This window comes from Lycorma delicatula, chromosome 6, assembly GCF_047948215.1.
Source record: "Lycorma delicatula isolate Av1 chromosome 6, ASM4794821v1, whole genome shotgun sequence".
NCBI classification, from domain to species: Eukaryota; Metazoa; Arthropoda; class Insecta; order Hemiptera; family Fulgoridae; genus Lycorma; species Lycorma delicatula.
This window is the reverse complement of record NC_134460.1, coordinates 98,487,451-98,509,681: the sequence shown is the minus strand read 5'-3', so window position 1 is coordinate 98,509,681 and position 22,231 is coordinate 98,487,451. Positions and strand designations below refer to the sequence as shown.

The 22,231-nt window shown below is 28.9% G+C and overlaps 1 protein-coding gene and 1 long non-coding RNA gene across 3 annotated transcripts in view; one reads left to right on the top strand and one right to left on the bottom strand.

Annotated features, from left to right (window-relative positions):
- The window catches only part of Prx5 (Peroxiredoxin 5), a 25,531-nt gene extending 15,339 nt beyond the window's left edge, over positions 1 to 10,192 (top strand). Inside the window, exons 3-4 of the mRNA XM_075368165.1 lie at positions 5,917 to 6,048; positions 8,842 to 10,192. Coding sequence (XP_075224280.1) covers positions 5,917 to 6,048; positions 8,842 to 9,033 — 324 coding nt within the window. The 3' untranslated portion in view covers positions 9,034 to 10,192. The remainder of the gene's footprint in view (positions 1 to 5,916; positions 6,049 to 8,841) is intronic.
- On the bottom strand, positions 502 to 22,231 carry LOC142326062 (uncharacterized). Of its 2 annotated transcripts, none has more exons than XR_012756665.1 (3): positions 21,970 to 22,231; positions 11,631 to 11,784; positions 502 to 1,265 (listed from the first exon to the last, which is right to left on the bottom strand). It is a non-coding gene; the product is annotated as an uncharacterized LOC142326062 (long non-coding RNA). The 2 variants fall into 2 exon arrangements; XR_012756666.1 differs by having other exon boundaries at positions 21,976 to 22,231.

Genomic DNA, 22,231 nt, shown 5'->3' with positions numbered 1-22,231 from the left:
GTATAAACAAATTGTTGATACATTTAATATGTTATTTAGATAGGGCAGAGGTTGTGTTTTGTGATGATAACTTATAATTAATGTGACGTAAATGAGATTTAAAGAAGAAATCATTTGTTACTTTACTGTTACATCAACATTGTACAGAATTTTATAATTTATCTAACAATTTTATTACTGTTAAATTCATGTTTAAATTTAAAAAAATTGATGAATTTCATATTATGATGTTATAGAATCTGTATAACAATTTAGGCTTGGATAATTCTAAAACTTGATAAAAATTAATGTGTTTTCATTTTTTAATTAGTACATTAAATCTGTGAAATATTTTGTTAAAATTGGATATGCTTTTTTTAACCATTTATAGAAATTTGTTACATACACCTGGAGTTTTAAAGGATAGGGGACTCATTGACCTTTAGGTTAAAAAAAGTTAACCTTTAAGTTAACACAACCAGTTACATTGTTTATTATTTTTACAAGTTAACAGTTGTTAGAATTGATTTAACGCTAGATACCATTTGTCAGATTAACATAAAGTAGATGTGTACTTATAAATAATCAGCGCTTTCTCTGTAATAACAAAAGATCAGGATAACAAATGTATAAAATTCTTTGTTAAAATCTTTGTAATTGAATTTATTGAGCAGATAATTCTCTTTAACAATCATCTATTTTCTGAATAAAATTGTAAAACCTGAAACATCATGGAGAGTAGTAAGTAGTGTCCTGAAAATTGAAGGAAATTATAAAACTGTGTTCAAAGTCTTTCAATAAAATAGTTCCTTTCAATAAAATAGAGACCACATTAGTTAACATTGGTAGATGCAGTTTCACTCATGTTTTATATTTAATAGTGGCATTTGTCTATAAAAGTCAGTATTAAAAAAAATCGTTCTTAAAAATTTTTCTCCTCTTAATTTTAACTAACAAACCAGCAGGCTATTGCAGTGTGCAACAGTTTGTGAACTGTCCCTGATTAATTTATTCACACTCCTTCCACTGATTTTATTCTTTATCTTTGATTTTTTATTACCAAACTACCATGGTATTGAGTCAGCTTATGCTCTTTTACAGTCTAGTGGTTAACAGGGCTTAGATTCCTTAATTTATTCATATTTTTCATGGTTTAGATGCAACTCTTTTGGTAGAATTGCCTGACTGTATTCTATCCATAAGTTTCACAAATTTCAGCTTAAGTAAAAACAAGCTTTTATATTTTTCTTATAAGCTATATTAAGTTGTGCATCAGTTAAACATACCTGGAAAAAAACAAAATTGAGAAGAAATAACTTTTCAGTGGTTCTGTAAAGAAATTTTCTAGTCTTAACATTTTCAAAAAGAAATGAATTGCATTCAAGTTTTTTATATATATATGAGGGACATTCAATAATTAAAGAGACAAATTGATGTAGTAAAAAATTGTATTTTTACAAAATGAGACTTACTACTTCTCATCATAAACAGTTTTATCAATTTTTATCTGTCAGTTGTTCTCAGCTCATCCCAGTGATGCCAACCTAAAGTCATGAAAGCACAAAACTTCTCCTACAAACAGTTTCATTTCTACATCAATTTGTTTCTTTAATTATAGATTGTCCCTCGTGTATATATATATTTTTTCTTAAGCAGTTTTTAAAAATTCAGTAAACTGCTTTACAAGTCTATGAGAGCATAGCATGCTTCTGTACTAGCGGTAATCACTGCCTTCTAATAGAATTGTAAAATAGAAAAGATTTGCTTACAAACATGTATATTTTAAAATAATTTGATTTGCAATGCTTAAGTTTATGGTACTGATACTCTTTCCATTTAAAAATTATAGTTTGATTTTTTAATTAGACAACAATAAATTCTTTAGTTCTTAGCACAGATTTTGTATTTTCATATATAATGGAAGGCTGATTGAATATCTGAATTGACCTTTGCAAGGCCGAATCTAGATAATTTGAAAATGAAAAAAGGTTCATCATATATACTAGACATATGTATACAAAGACATATATATAAGATGAGAATATACAAAAATAATTATATTTTAATAAAATTAAAAGGATACTCAGAACATGTGTATAATGTTAATAATACCAGACAGTTTAATAATTTACAAAAATCCAGTGGATAGAAATTTGCTAATAAAATAATCAGAATTTACAAAAATTATGTGAAATAAATTAAAATTTACTATGGATGTTTTAAAAACTTATTTAAGAGAGATTGAGTTAAGTTACTATGTGTTAGAAACATTATAATTAGGTAGAAATTAAAAAAATCTGAAAAAAATTTAATACGTTTTAATAGAATAAAACTAGTAACACGTAAAAATCAAAAATGCTTTTAAATAATCAGTATTTCTTTAAAAAATCTTTAATCAGTACTTGCTCTAAGGTTCATCTTGTTTATGAGATTCAAGATCAGATAATCATTTTAAAAAAGAATTTATGTAGAATCACACTCTTTTTATTGCTCCAACCAGTTCATAACGATCTTCTTCAGCTGTTAGCTGATCATTTTCTCAAACAGCCTCTGTCACTCAAAATTTGGTTTTCACTGATGATCCATTCATCAACACATGGTCTTACTATGTCATCAGGCTATTGTTTTTTTCTACACTTGACAGAAATTCATACATCATCTACCATGTAACAACAGTCTTTCAAATTAATATCTTAATTAATTGTGCACCTTACATCTTCATTATCAACTAAAAGAATTTCTTTCATTAATTCTTTGTGATAAGTGTTTCAGGGAAACTAACCCCCCCCCCCCCCCTTGATTCATTAGTTATTAAATGGATCATTAATTAGGTTGAAATACAGCTTTGAATTTTCTGTCCTCTTTCTAAGCAGTGTAGTGAAGGATGATTAGGTGTGTTATCTAATATCACCTATTTTTATGATGTTAATAAATTTATTGGGGCTTAAGAATATAGGCTTAAAATATTTTAGTTAGTAAATTTAGACTTATCTTAAGCAGATTATAAAATTAAAAATAATTAATTATTAAATAATTAATTATAAAATAAATGTTTTGTGCAGTATGAATTGAAAAGTCAATTAAAAACCCCGGTAAAAACAAAGATAAAAATACATTTCCCATTGAAACAAAGCTTTATTTTTTACTGTATTTCAGATTTTTTAAATACTGTATTAATTTTTTTAAACTGCTTAATGCAGTTGTAAGCAGTCTGGGTAGTTCTATGTCTTGAAAGTTGGTGTTTGTATAGCTTGGATCCTGTTGCACATTATGTATTTTACATAATGTGTAATTAATAATTAATAATTTAATAATAAAAGTTTTTATTAATAATTTAAGTTATTTTTCTATTTATGATGGAATTACATTTCTCCTATTATGACATGCATCATCAAATTTTTCCTTAACTGTTACTTATGAAAATATTTGTGATCTCACAATCATGACAATAAATTACTGAATTTATACATTTGAATACGAGGTGTGATAAGAAAATACGGTGAATGAATTTTTATAGCGGCAACTGCCGACGCTACATCCATATGCTGTAATTTGTCCAATAGCGTGATCAACTGAGACAGGCAGGGACAAGTTGTAACACGTTCGAGCTTGCCAGTCAGCTGCCAGAGCCGCTAGAGTGAGGTTGTGTTTATCGTGTCTGTCGCGCAACATGGATTTTGAACAACGCATTAACATTAAGTTTTTTAAGTTGCAAAAGAGTGCCAAAGAAGCTCACGAAATGTTAGAATCGGTGTAAGGCGATAATGTGGTAACTTTGAAGACTGTGTACAAGTGGTATGACCGATTTAAAAACGGAAATGAGTCTGTTGAAGACGAGCAGCGTGCGGGACGTCCGTCCAGTAACCTCAAAAACAGTTGAAAATGTGCAAAAAGTGGAAACAATGGTTTGTTCAAACAGGCGAATGACTATTCGAGAGCTATCGGAAGACCTTCGTACGGATCCATTCAAAGCATTTTAACTAATGAATTGCAAATGAGACAAGTGAGTGCTTCACTCGAGTGGTGAGTTCTTCACCATGACAACGCGCTGTGTCACACCTCGCTTCTCATTCGTGAGTTTTTGGCCGAAAAAAGTGTTCCTGTCTGTCCAAATCCGCCATACTCACCGGATTTAGCACCATGCGACTTTTGGCTCTTCCCAAAAATTAAAACTGTGCTTAAAGGAAAACGTTTTGACACCATTGCTGAAACTGAGAGGGCCACAACCGAGCAGCTGAAAGCCCTTCCGAAAGACGCCTTCCAGAAATGCCTCCAGTCATGGAGTCAACGTTGGGATAAGTGCATTGCTAGCCAAGGACAGTACTTTGAAGGAGATTAAATTGAATTCTATGTAACCCTTTTACGGTTTTTAATAAAAAATTATTCACCGTATTTTTTGATCACACCTCGTACATACTGCTAATTTATGCATATAAACATTTTGGAATAGTACTACCAGCATATTGTTTCTAGCACAATAGCATACCAATCTACAAGCTAGACATAAATGAGAAAATAGATTTGTGCTTAAAAATCAATCGTTGAGGGAAATCTGTTGTTGAACCAAGCAGTTTTTGTTTTACACTGTTTATTTCAGTTTTAAACTTTAAAAAAATTTGCAGTACCAACAGTAAAATGACTGTAAAGAAGTCTTATCATTTCTAATATGAAATCCTATACCCCCAACTTTTAGAAAAATTGCAAAGCTACTTTATTTTGATTAGATTTGCACGCCCATTTTCAGAGCTATAACTACTGCACCAAATAAATTACTTTACTATTATGAGCAAGATTTTAATTATAGAAATTATTAAAAATTCATATGAGTTACTTATGTCACTTTTTTCCTATGTTTAAAATTTTTATTTACTATTGAATACATCAGTGAAAATTACACTGTGAATTCACCAAATTTTTAGGAATAAAAATTTAGTTCGGCAACAGAAATTTCTGCCTAAAATTTTAGTGTTTTTTTAAATATTTGGTGAAAAGTCAGTTTGGAAGGTGTAATATATCACCAAAGAATTTTTGACATCATAAGAGTATAGATTTCATTTCTCTTGTTTTTGTTTTGCAAACTGTAACTATGATTGAAGACATATAAAAGGTGTTTTTAATTAAACATCTCCCAGAAGAACCCCTAACTTAAAATTCATGGGATGGATGAATTTTTGGTTTTTAGAGGGTGGAGGAGGGAGAATATTCAGTTAATTGAATATACAGTGTTAATGAACGTTTGTTTTTGAATTAAAGAATTTAGGGGTTCTAGCTATTCTGCTTTCTAAAGAGATTACTGTTGTGAAAGAGCATTTACCATCAAATTTAGGGTATCAAACCTGACTTGTTGTTTGCTTTGTAGTAATTGTTTGGATTATCAATTCGCAAAAGGTATGTGGGCCTAATAAACTCAAGAGTAATCATCAAACAAAGATATAAAAATATCACAGGCAAAAGTTTCTCAGGTAAGAAGAGTGAAGTATACTTTTCATTACCCACATTTGCTGGCTTAGGAAAAATAAGAGAAGTAGTGCAGAGTACTTGAAAAACATTGATCTGCCCCTCCTGGCCCTTAATTTGATTACCACTTGATTCTTACAAGCATAAACTGTTCTTAATTTTATAAAATAGTATCAATAATTATTTAGGGGAGTAGATTGATTGCACTTGTGTACATACTGAAGAATTTAAATAAAAAACCTGGGGTAAATCTGTTTGCCCTTTGGAAAAAAACAACAGAGAGCATTGCGTTAAATGATTGCACTGGTGTACACACTGAAGGATTTAAATAAAAATGTTGGGGGAAATCTGTTTGTACTTTGTTTGGAAAAAAAACAGAGAGCATCGCGTTTGTGAACATTAACAAATTGAATTAACATTGCCTTGTTTGTTTATATTCTTGGTTTGTATTAACATTGTATTTTTAAATTAATGTTTTAGACACATCTGCCTGGTTATGTAGAAGATGCTGAAAATTTTCAGAAAAGTGGGATAGCTGAAATATTTTGTGTTTCTGTTAACGATCCATTTGTAATGGCTGCTTGGGGTGAAGCTCATAAAACTGAAGGCAAAGTAAGTTATCCTTTTATCATAACTTTATGTAAATATATTTGGCCACATTATACAGAAGAATTATTTAGCACCTTAGTGCTGTATTTATTTTCATGAAATTACTCAACCCATTATGTTGATAAAAATTACTTTTTCTGTGAACTCAAAAAGTGAGTGTACTACAAAATAGTCAATTAGTCTGGCCTTCCATCCTTTTACGCAGTAATTTCAGAACATCTCATTTCATTATCATGGAATTTTTCCAACTTTTAGATTTATCACTGTATTGATAGCGTTCAAAGATGAGTTAATTTCATTCAACTAGATTTCAGCAAGCAGTCCTACTGATTTTCTATAATATTTTCTTTGCAAATATTGAACTGTGAGGATTTGCTATCTGGTGAAAACAACTTTTTGTATGATCACTATTTTCTTGTCATAATTTTTTAAATAATAATAATTTTTAACAATTAATTTTTTAAATAAATATAAATTTTTAAGTTGGATCTTCTGTTTCATTATATAAAAAAATTGTTTTAAATTTGGAAATGCACAAAATATTTATTTTTTGTTGTCAAGTCGTAATTAATGATTGATGGTTGGTTTTCTTACTAATTTACAATAATATACGAGGGCAGGGTGAAAAGTTCCAGGCCTGGATAAGAAAACATTTTTCAGATACATTTTGATTTATTTTCAAAATAATCACCATTAAGGTGACACTTAGTCCATTTCCATAACGACATAAGAGTGCTTATGTCAGTTCAGTACATCAGTTTAACTCCTTAAAATAACCATCTTATTGAATACCATCTTATGTTAAAATAACAATCAGTAAACTCCATTATTTGTTGAAAATTTGTTCCTTCCAAGCCATTTTTTAGGTTAGGAAACAAGTGATAGTCACTGGGAGAAGATAGAGTGAATATGGAATGTTTGAGCAGTTTGAACCATAATTCATTGATTTTTGCCAAAGTGTAAGCTAAAGCATTGTCTTGATGAAAAAGCACTTGTTTTGCCAAATGTGGTCGTTTTCCTTGATTTCATCGCAAAGATGCTGCAATTTATTGTTACATTTTTTTTAAGATAATGAATGAAAATTATTCTACATGCATCCCAAAAAAACAGTTGCCATAACTTTAAGGATAAAGTTGTTTTCACTTCTTTTGACAAATTTCTTTTCTCTTTTCCTTTTCTCATCAACCATCACAAATTAACAAAATTTGTGATGGTTGATGAGAAATTGATGATGATGAAAATTCCTCTGGATTATGGCAAAAGAGCTCCAAGACAACACGGCACTCATCTAGTGCACAGCTTGTTCATGCAAAATATTGCATACATGTTCTGTTAATACGCCTACAAACTCTGCTAATTTGTTTACTGTTACTCATCGATCTGCCAAAACAATTTTATGTACTTTTTCTATCATTTCTGGCACAGTCACTTCAGAAGGGGTCCAGTGTTGGTTCATTGCTAATGTACCATTTTAAACTCTGCAACCTAGCATTTAACTATTGTATTTGATGGAGAAGAGTCTCCCAATGTTATTTCAAACTCTTCTTTAATTTACTTTGCATTTAAGCCTTTCAGAAAAAGTATTTAATCACTGTACAGCCCTAATTCTCCATTAAGACAGATTATAAATTATATATTTAGGATGCAGTAACTTGAAACTCATATTAAACTAATAAAGAATGGAATCATGTGACACCATCAAGAATTTAAGCATACTAACACCATTTTTGTATGAGACCTGGAACTTTTCCCCACCCCTGTAATAGGACAAAGTTAATACCTATTGGTACTAACAAAGTTATATCCAATTAAGACACTTTAAATAGTAAACTTCTTTTTTTTTTTTACTGATGAAATTATTCACCACAGAAGCTTATAAGGATGCTTTTCATGGGAATTTGGAAAATCTAAGTTTAAATTTTATTTCTAAGTTTTTATTCTAATTGTAAATTTTAGCCTTTTTCAGTCATTAAAGAAGTATAACAAATTATGTAAATGTAAATCAAGAATTTCAAATGTAGGATATTTTAAATGTAGGATTTTTTTAAATGTAACTTAATGAAATGGTTCTTTTTAATTTTTTTGTATGAAGTAAAGTATGATCGTGAAAAATTTTAAAAATATTTTTTGAAAAATAATAATTATTTTAAAATACAATAACAAAAAAATATGAAAAAAATCACAAGTTATTAACAAAATAAAATTTTTGTACTTTTTATTTTAAATAATGTGTATATGTAATTAAATAGGCGTACAAGGAAGTCGTAGTATCCACATCAGATTTTTTTATGTTTATTTGAGAAATGTTTTTATGTCTTACAGTTTTAGGTTAAGTTCTTATTTTCTATACCTGTAGAATATTGAAGAGAAACATTTGTTTATATATTTCTAAGTCTTTAAAGCTTATTGAAATAGGCTTAATAAGGTTCTTGGGTTAGAAGATAAACTACTCTTGATTACTGGCATTTCTTCTGAGGGTTGATTGCCCCCTTTCTTCTTCTCTTCCTATTTGTATTCATGCCTTTTAGAATGAATGTCGTAGTAAAAGGTCAACTTCCAACTCTGGTTCTCATCCATGAGATTCTGCCACAGATGAAACCAGGTTGGGAGCTTGTAATAGCTCCCAACCTGGTTATAACTGGTAAAAATGTTACTTATGGAGATTTTTAGTAATGATACTTGTTTTACTTACTATTGACAGAATTATTTTGAGAAAATTAATTTTTGTTATCTTAATTTCATTGTTGTTTTTTTTTAGTTTTCCTTAGAGATTAATGGAATAAATTTTTTGTTTAGGTCAGAATGTTAGCAGATTCTAGTGGAGCTTTTACTAAAGAGCTTGGGTTTGAACAAGATTTACCACCTCTGGGTGGTATACGAAGCAAACGTTTCTCAATGGTTGTTGATGATTCTATTATCACATCACTAAATGTTGAACCAGATGGAACTGGGTTAAGCTGTTCATTAGCAAAGAATATTCAGCTTTAAAACAATCAAATGGTGATTCATTTTAGATCTAGTTACTATCCAGAAATAATCACTTAATCATTTCACTGAATTAATATTTTAAGTTTAAGCTTTTATGGGGAAAACACATTTAATTTGGCTTAAGATATTAAAAGTATCAATTAATATTATTTTATGTTAATAAAATATTAACAATTTAGTAATTTTATGTTTGATATGATAGGCTTTATTGTAATTTCTGTAGGGTAAATGTTTATTGTAAGAATTTATATTGTGCTATTTCTAAATTGTTTATTTTATTGTCAGAAGTCAAATTAAATGTATTGTAACAATAATTAACATAAAAAATGTTATCACAGTTTTAATTACATATTAATTTTCTTTATTTTTTAATTTGTGTATGCAGTTTGCAAAAATTGCTTTTTTATTTCATAATTTTTTTTGAAAGCTTTCCTCTTAGGCAGTTTCAGTAGTTTTTAAATGAAGTTAATCAAAAATTAAAAATCAAAATAAAATACTCTATTTTTAAGAGAAGGCATATGACAGATAACAAAAACAAAAGGTTAATGTGAGAAAGTACAGTTTGTCATCAAACTAGCAATTAACCAAAGAAAAAAGTTGAAGAAAATTAATTCTAAATAACTATAAACAAATTATATTTTAAAACTTATAACTTCTGTATAAATTTCACTGTCAGTTATCATTGCCAGATTATGATAAGACTGTTTTTGTGTGCTATGCCCTGGATAATACATTGATCCATTTACAGTGTTGGATCTTTATTGTAACCAAAGCTTTACAACTACTTGTCATTGGTCAGCTCTGACATTAAAGAACCTTACAAACAACTGCTGTAAATTTCTTTAGTTAATAATAACTTATCAAACATACTCTGTTTGTTTATATGGAATTATTCAAGGAAGCAAGCACTTCAAAATTATTGATGAATTATATGTTTAGTTCTGAATAGCGTATAATCAGATATATAAAAGAGTATTTTAATTTTATTTCATAATTATGATTCTAATGACATATTCCCTTTTATAAGTTAATTACAAATTGGAACTAATATGTCAATAGAATCACCAATGAGTGTGAAAAAATTATGATGTCTTATTACTTGTATGTATCGATAAAATAATGTTTTTATGATTATATTATATCACTTTACAGTATCAAATTTTGTTTTCTGATTTTCTAATCACTATTTTTTGTAAAAAATGTTCCTTATAACTACCAAGCTTTATTGATAAAATCACATAAATTAACATAATATACAGAGTGTTTCTAAAATGGTGGGCTGGTTATACTCTTTCAGATTCTAATTTTAAAACTGAACAGAAAATATCCTTAGGAAAAATGGTAATTTCTCAGTTCTCCCTCTGTCCTCCATTTTGTTATTTTTATATAAAAATTTATGTCTCAAGTTCGGATTGACAAATCACATTATGTCTTTAAAGTTTTAAAATTAGCAAAAATTCAGTACTAAATACCTTTGAAAATTACAAAATGGCAGCCATGTTTATTTTTCAATCCATTATATCTACATAAATATTAGTTTTATCAAAATTTATGTTATTGCTAAAATATTAAGCCATTTATTTTGAACAAAATTACATTTATCTTTTTAAATCGGTTAACAAATATTTGAGTTATGGGAGAAAATTGATTTTGTAATTCTGTCATAATTATTAAGTCTATAAAAGCAATATATTAACTGAATTGAACATAAAATGGAGGATGTGAAAAAAAACACAAAATTACATCAATTTTCTGCCATAACTTGGCTATTTGTTAAATAAAATGTAATTTTGTTCAAAATAAAAGGCTTAATATTTTAGCTAATAACATAAATCTTGATAAAAACTAATATTTACGGAGATAAATTCCTGATTTTTTGCTAATTTTAAAACTTTATTAAGAGATGCTTACCAAATGTTCAGGTGATTCATCTATCCAAGCTATAAATTTTTATATAAAAATAACAAAATGGTGGACAGGAGAAGAACGAAGGAGAAATTGCCATTTTTCCAAAAAAGGATATTTTTTGTTTAGTTTTACAGGTAGAATCTGAAAAAGTATAGCCAGCTCACCACTTTAGAAACACTCTGCATACATACATTAACACTCAAATGTATATAGTTACCTTGAAACAAGGTAAATCTACTAGAATTATTCCTCCCCACTAAAGATGGAGGGTTTTTGGTTCAGCAGTTATTTGCATATGTCCATTGTCAACTGCAGAATGGCCATATGACAGCTAATAATATTCCTATGGTGCTGAAGAGGCATTGTGTGGGTGAATGGGTGTTGGTTCTACTCAATAATCCAATTACTGGAGCCTTTTTCTAATGTAAAACACCTTTCTTTTATATAATACTGTTAAAGGTCCTTTCTGAAGGAAGTTCAGTAATAATTATTTCTTTTTAGATTTTTTTTTAGTAGTAAAATATCGCTAAACACTATTTTTTTTTTTTATGTATTTTTTATGCTGAATCTTAAAATGAAATCAGTTTTTAATCACCCTCAGATTTTTAGTTATGACCTTTTAAGATACTGAGAAACTTCTTAAATAATAGCATACAAAAAATAATAATAATTACAGTTAAAATTCCTACCTTTATTTAGCAGACATCTATGTTTATCTTAATTTCCTTTTGTGTTCAGTGAAGTCTTCTCCTTTTATCATGTAGCAGTAGTCACTCATCATAAATTCATCCCATCTGCTGTGATGTTGTTCCATCTGCAATATATCTTTATGGAACCTTTCTCCTGTCACAATATTAAACATGAATTTTCAATGACATTCTCCAGCCTAAATTTTTGTAGTTCACTAAGAGTTCATTTATAAGCGGACCATGGTTTTCTGATTTTTTGTTTCCAAGAAAACCATTAAAGACATCTTTGAATAACTTCCATGTTGCTAGTTCTTTAGGATTCAGTTTGCTGTTAATATATTTTCATGAATTAATTTTCTTATTTGTGGCCCGATGAATATTGCAATGAATATAATAAATATAATATAATTAATTTAGCTTCGCTTAATTGTGGAAAAACCTCAGCTAAATATTTAGTCATCTATCTTTATTTAATGCTTTTACAAAATTCTTTACCAGGCCTAGTTTTATTCCCACTTCCACAAGAGGCATATTGACATTTTCCTTTTGTGGGGTAAGCTGATTTGCTGCCATTCTTAAGTATGTAGTAGTGTTTATCTGTAGTCTGACTATCCCACAAACACAAGAAACACATTTTGTAAAGTACTCTGGAGACCGAGAAGAAGCCGTATCACTTTCCAGGTCAGCAGTGAGATTCGCCTTGAGTGTTCATCATACTTATAACTTTTAAAATTTTTGACATACTTTCATGTTTCTTTCATTCCTACAGGATGCACTACTGGTATAGAAGAAAACTTATTCAAATTATGCAACAACACTGCCTGTAAGCTTCTTTTTAATGAGTTTATAGATAACACCAATCATGAATAACACTCAATGTCCAATTCAGACATTAGCCCCTTAACATCATGGCAGGAACAAGAACAAAAAGTAAATTTTCATTTCGATTTCCATATACTGAAATTTTAGTGACTTTTTTGAGTAAATTCCATTCTTTAAGATGTGACTAGGTATTGTACATGTTGTTTTGACAAATACAAGTCACAAATTAAGTTGCTCAGTTCTGCTTTTGTGATGAAGTGACGTTCAGTATTTGATTCTTCTGGAATATAATTAATATCCACTGAAGTTGAGGATTCATTAGTTGGACCTTCTGGAGAATCAGAAATTTCTTTCCAAGAAGTTGGAGCGATCGTTATTGGAAAAATCTACACCATGAAGTACTGATCTCGTAGCTGAATGAATATTTGGGTATTCAGTACTACTTTGTTAAGCAAAAGTAAGTCATCATAATGGTTAATAGGCTTTCACCAGATCATAGGTATGCCAAAAGACTTTTTTCCTTTTAACCACTGGGTTAGTTTAATGTAAGCAGTTTTCAGCAGATTCGATACTTGTTTTTGTTGATTTTTTTGTGGTGAATTCTCCACAAACTTAACAAAAAATGATTGGAGAATTTTTACAAGCCTGAATTTTACTTGTACAAAGTAAAGGAAGTATTGTAATCGCAAAAAAATTTGGTTTTCAGACTTCAACGGAAATATTCATTTTGACTAGATTCAGCATGACGTGTGTACATACATATGTATGTTATGTATCTTGCATAACTCAAAAATGATTAGCCATAGAGTGTTGAATGTTAACAAAATTATACAACAGTTTTATGACTGTTGTAACATTTAGTTGTATACCTCCATTTTTGATTGCAATCGACTGGGCCAAAAATGTGTATACAGTCAGACTCTGAATAAATTTGGATTTTGGACTTTTTTAACTGCAATAATAAGCCCTCGTTGAAAGCTCAACGAGTGCGCTTATTTTCATTGGTTCCAGAGTGACAGCCAAATAAAATTTTAATAATGAAATATTTGGATTTACAAGGGGAAGGCACATTGGTTCAAATCAGACTTCATATACATATATTTTTTAACTTTTTTTGGTAATTCCAGTAGTAACAATACAAAAGAAGAATAGAAAAAAATGGGAAGTTATTAGTGAAATAAAATTTTATGTACGTTTCATTTTAAAACAAAAGTTTTTACAATCTGAGGTTAATAATTAATACATCTACATATTTAAATTTTAAAAAAGTTAAAGAATTTATATATATATATATATATATGAAGATTTGAACTGATATGTGCACAGTTATGGATCAGACCCGTAACACCACATAATATAAAGTGCTGATATGGACACTACAAAAAAATGTGATGTCCATCACAATGCATTTGTGTAACTGTTCACTTTTAAAGAATTGGATACTTTTAAAAAATTGGAGATCGTATTTCACTTTCAAATGAAATAAGTTTTAAACGGAGTGCAGCACAAAATGTGTATGCACATTAATAGGCGTACAAGGAAGTCATTTGGTATCTGGTTTTTATTCATTGTAAAATTCAAAATGTTCTAATGAATAAATGAATGAAAGTAAGCTGAAATAATTATAAAAATAATTTCTTTTAATTTATAAATAAAATATTTAATTACATAAAATACTTCATACATAAAATTGTTTCACCATAAGTCCAATAAAACAAACTTTCTTGTTCAATAAAATAATACTAAAGGTGTTCTGTCATAAAAACCTTTCACTAAATTTATGGCATCACTGAAACAATTTTTATAATATGATTATGATAAAACCACTACCACAACTAAAGAACACAGCATACCAAGATCTGAACTCATACTGAAGAAAATTTCATCACATTGATTTACTCATTACTTGATTCACTGTCATGTCTGTACGTGTCTGGCTTGACTTGAAATGACATCATTCAACTTTATGTATCAAATATAGGTCTACAGTATACAATACAATATAAATCAAATGTGGATAAGCGAACATACAAATGTGAATAATCAACATCCATGCAGCATCATCTGTATGTTTGCTTATTGTTATTTGTATTGTTTGTTCCAATGATGGAACAAGGGGTTGTAACTTGTTGTTACATTGATTAAGAGGTTGTTACATTGATAGGTTGTTTTGGAAAACATATTCAGATTCAGCATATAAAAAATACTTAGACACCTTCTCCCTTTTCAATTCCAAATTTTATATTGACCAATAAATTGACATTAAGACAAATTCAAAACAAAGCTGTTGCTCTGATTTATTTAATGAATTCAGTCTTTAGGCACAGTTAATTTTTTGTTAGTTGCTCTCATATTCAATAAAATTGCTTAGTCACTGGATGTTTAGTTCTTTATAAATTATTATCTTGCACTAAATCTTGAAACTTTCCATGGATATTTGAAAAGTTTACATTAAGGTTTTGAGCGTGATAATCTTAACCTCTGCAAATATACATTCCATTGCTTTCACTTGTTCAAATGAACCAGGATCTTCAAAAGTAAAATGTTTTTAAACTATTTAATTAAAATATTTTTTTAAGATTTTTAATTGATTATTAGATGTGAACTGGTGATGTTTTAATTTCATGCCCTTGTATTGTTTGTTGTTCTTTGCGTATGAACATTATTAAAATTGTTGTCAAAAAATATAAAATAAGAAAAGTTTATTGAACCAATAAAATATATTTTAAGTAAAAGAAGTTAAATTTTGAAAAGAAACTGAAAATTAAATTACGATTTTAATATTGAGGAAAAAATATAAATATCCTTAAATTTGCAAATTTTTAGATAGATTAATGGCTACCCTGGTGGTTGAGCAGATAACCCTGCTTTCAGGGTTGTGGTAATAATAGCGATGAACTTATATTTCTGAAATGAACTTTTAGATAATAAAGAAAGAGATATGATTATCCTTATCAGCCAAAGTTAGGCTAAAATGGTTGATTTCAACTGGTGGCCATCTCCTGATGGCCACCAGTTGAAATCCATCGGGAACAATGGTGGTAGAACAGTACAATAGTAATTTAGTTTTATGATGCATATACTTGACATGTTTGACATATAATTTATTAAACCATGTGAAAAGAAGGAAATATAACAAGTCCCTTTCTTAGCGCAAATTAAGTTTAACAAGGGTCTATACCATGAAGAAATATTTAAGGACCATGAATAGAATTGATGATAAACATGGCACTTAGCTTCAGCATAAAATGTGAATAATTATTTTTTGTCTCTAGTTAATAGTACCTAATAACTCCTGCTTAGTACTTGTTACTTCAGTTTTTTAATTCGATTAGGTCTACGTGGATGGGCAGCTTAATTTTATGATTAAATTGATCTTATGTTCATTGTCATATGCCGAAATTGTATGGTAAAGGTTAAAAAAATTTTTTTTTTAGATGTTGCCTTTAAAAAAATTGTAATTCTCAAACATAAAGGTTTGAAACTTGTATATTTTCAAACGTGGAAGGCTCTTTAATTTTATTACTTTTTTTTTTTAAATATTTAATGTAAAATTGTACAGGGCGTTTCATAATGTTCTTAGGAGTTATTTAAAAGTAATTCACTTACCTAAATGAAAATTGTACGAGGTGATGCAGGGACTCAAACAGTTTTTGTTAAATTCTATAAAAGTTCAATACGTGCTCCTCTGGTGACACGGCAAGTCTAGCTCTTGCCAAACTCGTTCTAACATGTCATTTTCGGTAGAGTTATGAAAATGGGCAGGACAACCATCTTGCTGGAAAATGAAGTTGTTGAGTAGCTGAGGCAAAAGCCACAGTTGTATCATATCCAGGTATATCATGCCAGTTACTGTCGTTTAACGGCCCATAATACACTGCCTCACGAGAGATCGCACAAAAAAGTTTACTTTCATATGTGTTCCACATACGAATGTGTTAATTTAATCCCGAATGTGTTCCACATAAGCGTGTGGGTTTTCAGTTCCCCATACTCGCACGTTATGACTGCTAATATTTTGCTGCTAATATGGAAAATAGCTTCATCGCTGAAAATTATCTTGTTTAGAAAACCTTCATCTAACATCTTTTCCTGTAACTGTAAACAAAGATCGAGCACATGTTTTATCTTCCATCAGAAAGACGCTGTATTAATTGAAGATGGTACGGTTTATATAATAAAACATTTACAGAGAACTCTGTACACTGTTGTTTTTGGAATTCCTAATTCTCTGCCTGCAGCCACAGTCGATTTTGGCAGGCTGTGAATGAAACTTACAAGCACATGTTTGACATTGACTCTGAGGTTGATGGACGACCAGTTGATTTCAACCGAAACGCACAGTGCACAGAAATTACTGACTTTGACAAGTGAAATTCTAACATACAAAACGACTTCTCGCTTCCTGTGGCAGCCATTTTCTCTACTGTCGATGCCTAGCGAGCAAATGGTTTACTAACTTAGCTTAGTAAAAATGTGGAAAAAACTATTTGAAGTATCTTTCGTAAAGTACTTGTTATGAGTGAAATTGTTTTTGAATTGAATTTTTGTTAATAAATTTTCAAAACTCCAAAGAAGATTATGAAATGCTCTGTATATACATTATATCATGCTAGACAACATCCAGTCCAGTTATCTAAAAATAAAATCAACTTAATAAGATATAATGTTATTCAATTTAATTTGCCCCTTGATAAAAATCAAGGGGCTCTCAAACACTGTAATTAGATAAGTAAATGTAACATAAATTTAACTTCCTATTTTTTCAGAAATATTTTCTATTGCCAGATTTTAAATATCATAAATGTACATTAATTTTGCTGTCCAGTACTAAAACAATTTAATCTTTTATATATATACTTATTGAACAGACAATCACATAATGATTTTATGAAAAAAGAAATTAAAGAAATTAAAACAAAAAAAAAACTTATAACTTATAAAAAACTTTAAACTTAAAAATTCTTAGATTTATTGAAAGTTAAATATTTTTATTTACAAAAGCACAGTTGTGCAGTTAAGTTTCCCTGCTCAGCAATACATTTTTTCTGCCAGAGTTATGTTGAAAAACATTTGTTATAATGTTAAATCTGTTGTTGTGAACACAGGGCAATGAAGAGCAAAATGCTGCTGTCTCATTGAAAAAAAAACAGTAATACAGTTTACCATTAGTCAACTAAACACAGTTCTTCAAAAATTGACAGTTGTATTAAAAAATATTGGCTTCACAATAAAATATTGACAATTACTGGACAAAGCACACCAAAGACTGATTATCTCATCATGAAGTGGTTTCTCAAACAATTTTTGAGGGTTATCTATCTGTGAACCAACATCTGGTGAAATGCCCAGAAAGATGGAACTATGCTGTAAAAGTCAGTACTGTAAAAATACAGTACTGCTAATTTACAATTACCAGTTTTATTGATAAGCTGGTAATAATAATATTAAGATGTTTAGGTTGATGTAAGTTGTTCTGTTGAAGACTTAGGATAAATTTAAATGGTTTATCTTTTGCAGTAATTAAGTATACTACTTTTTTTCAAAGCTGCTTAAAGATTTAATAAACTATATCAAATTACAGTATAAATATTTAAGAAAAATGAACCTAAGAAACATTTTCATCCAATTTTGCATTATGTAAAAGTTTGCTCTTTGGCATAAAGCTGAAGTTTAAAAATAACAAAAAATAATTCTCTGTGGTAAATAATATGTTAATTGTATGTAGTAATATTATTGGCATAGACACAACATTCACACCTAATCTAGCATTACTGGTTTTTCCTTTTTACTGTTTATTATTTATGAGTTTTAAGTTAATGTTTTTTTTACTGGATGGAGATTGTCTAATTAATGTACACTGCCCAAAATATAATAAAATTATTTATACTACAAAGTGAATTTCCAGCCACTTTTTTTTATTACTGTATAGTAACTGAGCTTGTGCTTGTCTGGGTGGTCAAAATATTTTAATTAATTAGTAATCAGTTGTTGCAACTTTTGTACAAGTGAATTAATTTTTAATGAGTGTATAAGTTAAGGGAGTACACAAATATGACATGAAATCACATGTCAACACAGTTTATAATTTGTTGGCATTTCAATTTTAGATTGACCACCTCACCTCATTTTTGGGGGTTTTATACATTATCTAAGAAACTGAAAATAAAATAAAAACTTTCTACTGATCAAATCAGTAATAATCAAACAAAAGAAAATCAATATTTAAACCAAATAAATTAAATCAATATTTAAATTCAATATATCTAGCTTAAACCATTTCCATGAATATACACACACACATACACAGTATGATGTATAATGAATTTCTACTAGGACTAAGGGTACCCCGGTGTGAGGTCATACTGAAATTTCTAGGATGCTGATTTCTTATGGTTTTGACCTGAAAAAATTTTAAAAAATGTCCCAGAACTATGTATGCTGTAGTTTTTGAGATATTGGAATAAAAAAACACTGCTTTTTATGTTTGACGTACAGTAATTAAATTACTTAAGTTGGAAAATTTGAATTTTATTTAGAAACAATACATTGCTATTTGTCAGAAAAGTACCTATTTAATGTAAACTAAAACCTAATTCTTTTTTGGTGATGTTAAATTTGTAAGCTGATCAACAATGTGCAATACTGTATTACTGTAAAAATTACTGTATTCTGTAAATTACATTAAGTATATTGGGTACTGTGAACTGTGCTGTTTGATTAAACTTTATCAGATTGCCATCTTTCTAAACAAGCGGATCAGAGTTTCACTTGATTTTAAGCCAGTTCCAACATCTTTTCCCAGGAATCAAGTACATTTTACCCTATCAGCTGTTAGGGAGATAGGGTAAATGAGATGCGAAGTTTCCAATATGATAGCACACCTCCCCACTTCCCTTGTGCCTTTTCAATTCAATTCTTGACTTGAGAGATTGATCAGTCATGGAGGTCCATATTGGCTATGATCAGATCCCCTGATCTGATCTAAAGTACCTGTAAGATTGCATCTGGGGAGGGATGAAAAATATTATATACAAAACAAAAATGCATTCCCTTGAATTGATTTTTTTTTTTCTTAAAAAAATCTTTCTTTTGTTTTATTCAACTTCTATTTCATGTAGATTAAAATTTGTGTTAATAATTTGTAAATTATCACATTTTTTCTTATTGTTTTATTCAACTTCTATTTCATGTAGATTAAATTTTTTGTTAATTATTTGTTAAAACGATTTTGTAAAGTTCAAGTTTGTGTTAATATTTGATTTACAAAATATTAAAGAAAATGTGAGCACCAGTATAAAAAAAATAATGTACAGATAGGAAACTGTCAGTCAATACGTACTCTTGTGTTGAGCATTTCATCAATGTCTGGTATCCACTGTACCTACAGTAATAAGTTCTTGTAATTCACTCATTTGTTGTGCACATTTAATACTGTTTTTTATTTATGAAACATTTTTAAGCATTTACTTATAGCCATAAAACTGCAGCCAATAACACTTTTAGAAAGTTCATCAGCATCCATTACTTTCACTGTTAACAATAAGTACAGTACTCTTTCTAGGGCTTCCTCACATAACCCTTTCTGCTTAACTGATTGTCAATCCTGATGACAGGGGGGGAGATGTTGCAACAGATACACAAATCGCAATAAAAAAGGAAACTACAATTTTATTTCTGCTGTAACTAGGGAAGGTAAAAGGTAACTAGAGAAGAATATGTTGCATCTTAATTTGTTAAATTTTCACTAAAAGCTATTGGCTTATCTCATCTCTATCATGCCTTATCAATTTTTTATATATATAGTTACAGCATTTTATAGCGTTCATAAATAAGGGATACTATACACAGATTTGTTTATTTCCTTCACCAAGCATGTATTTTTTGCACTACCTGTGTCATTACAAAATACCCTATACTGTTTCATTGCAGAGCCTAATTTAATGAAGTCTTCAAATTCATAAAGTATTTTTTAAATCATTTCTTCAAACTATGATCTTCTACACCTAACTATAAAAGTTATATTCCCAATGAGTTACTACATTTCGAACTAATTTATTATACACACTCAAATTAACTTGTGAGAGTCGTATAGTTTTTTCTTCTTAAAAGCAGTAAGGTGAAGAATGTGTAATTAGACAATTCAAATAATAGAAAAAAAAATTATTGGCTTCTTACTATTGTAAGGGTCCTTCCGTTTTATTTTTATTAAACTAGGAAATTTGGTTTTGAAGAAACAAAAATTATATTTCCTAAAAAAAATTTAATTAGTAGTTTCACAGAACAACTTATATCAATTTTAATCAGCAAAATCAAAACTGAAAATTTCCATATAGAAAAAGGATGTGACAACCCATTTTCAGTTTTTTTAAATTTTTAAAAATAAAATTTCTCAGTGATTTGAACTAAGTAATAAGTATTGAAAAAATAATTACAGTAATATGGATGCTGGAAAAGGTATTTGATGTAGTCACATTTTTGTTACTAACTCATTTTACTATAATTATGTTTAAGACATTCTAAGATAATTCAGCTTTGAAATGAGATATTTTCTGTGAATATATAAAAAAATATTTCAAAACCGAATTGTTCAAAATGATTCAAGAAAAATACCTTAGCTGAGAACCTGCAACTTCTGTTATTTGTTTTAATATTTTAATAAATAATTTACTGAATTGCATCATAGCAGAAAATTTCAGGCAAATTAATTTCAGTCAATAAAAAAAAAGATTACACTGCTTCAGGTGATTACAATAAATAAATTTCATTTACTTAGAAACTATTTAAAATAGAGAAATGATCTTACAATTCTTTGCCATTTTATTAATTTATAATTTTTGAAACATATTAATCACCAATTAAAACTAAGCAGTATGCTCAAAATGTCATGTTGTAAAGGAAAATTGTTTTCAAATCGGCTGACTGATCTCAGCAAAATCTGTAAAATATGAGCAGGATAAATGATAGCATTTTTCTATTAAATGGTCACTTATTAATTATGCCCTTACATTACACAGCTCTATGCTTACAACACAAGATATCTTACTATATAGGGCAAAATAAAAATTTTACTCTTTCAAAAATAAGGTAATTTTCAAAACGATGTATAAATAAATTCTACGAAGAACTGGATTAAGGTGGTATGCCGTGAAGATAAATTACTTAACAGTTTGTTATTGATAATGATAAGTAAACAGAGCCCTTGAAAACTTTAACATCAAGGTTTACTAGTTTATAAAACAAATAATTCAGGATGCACTGTACTTTTTTGACACACAAATGGGTAAAAGTAATACATTGTTTTTAAATTAAAGGTTATATCAAAACAAAAAATAGTAATTTCTCAGTTATGAATTTCAAAAACGCCGGTTTGAAAATATGCCGGACCAGCATATAAACTTTTAAAATAAAGTAACATACCTATTCTATTTAATAAAAGCCTTTAAATTAAATATTCTACTGGTTTACTAAGTAATAAAAGATAAGCTTAAAAGAATTACTAAAATTCGATAAGTACTTTTACCAAATAGTAACGCAGTGGCCGACCATTTTGTTTATACATAGGATGTGTGACGAGATAGTGGCTATTACGTTGAGTAGGATTTTAATGAATAATTTACAGATTATGTTCATTTAGAACAAAATGTATTTGTTTTAAACACTGCAGAAAGTTAAGATTTTAATTTAATATAATACAATGCTAGAAATACAAATTGCCATCACGGTAACTACAAATTCACCCGATAGGAGGTGTAAGCATCCAATGTTTGAATCTGGTA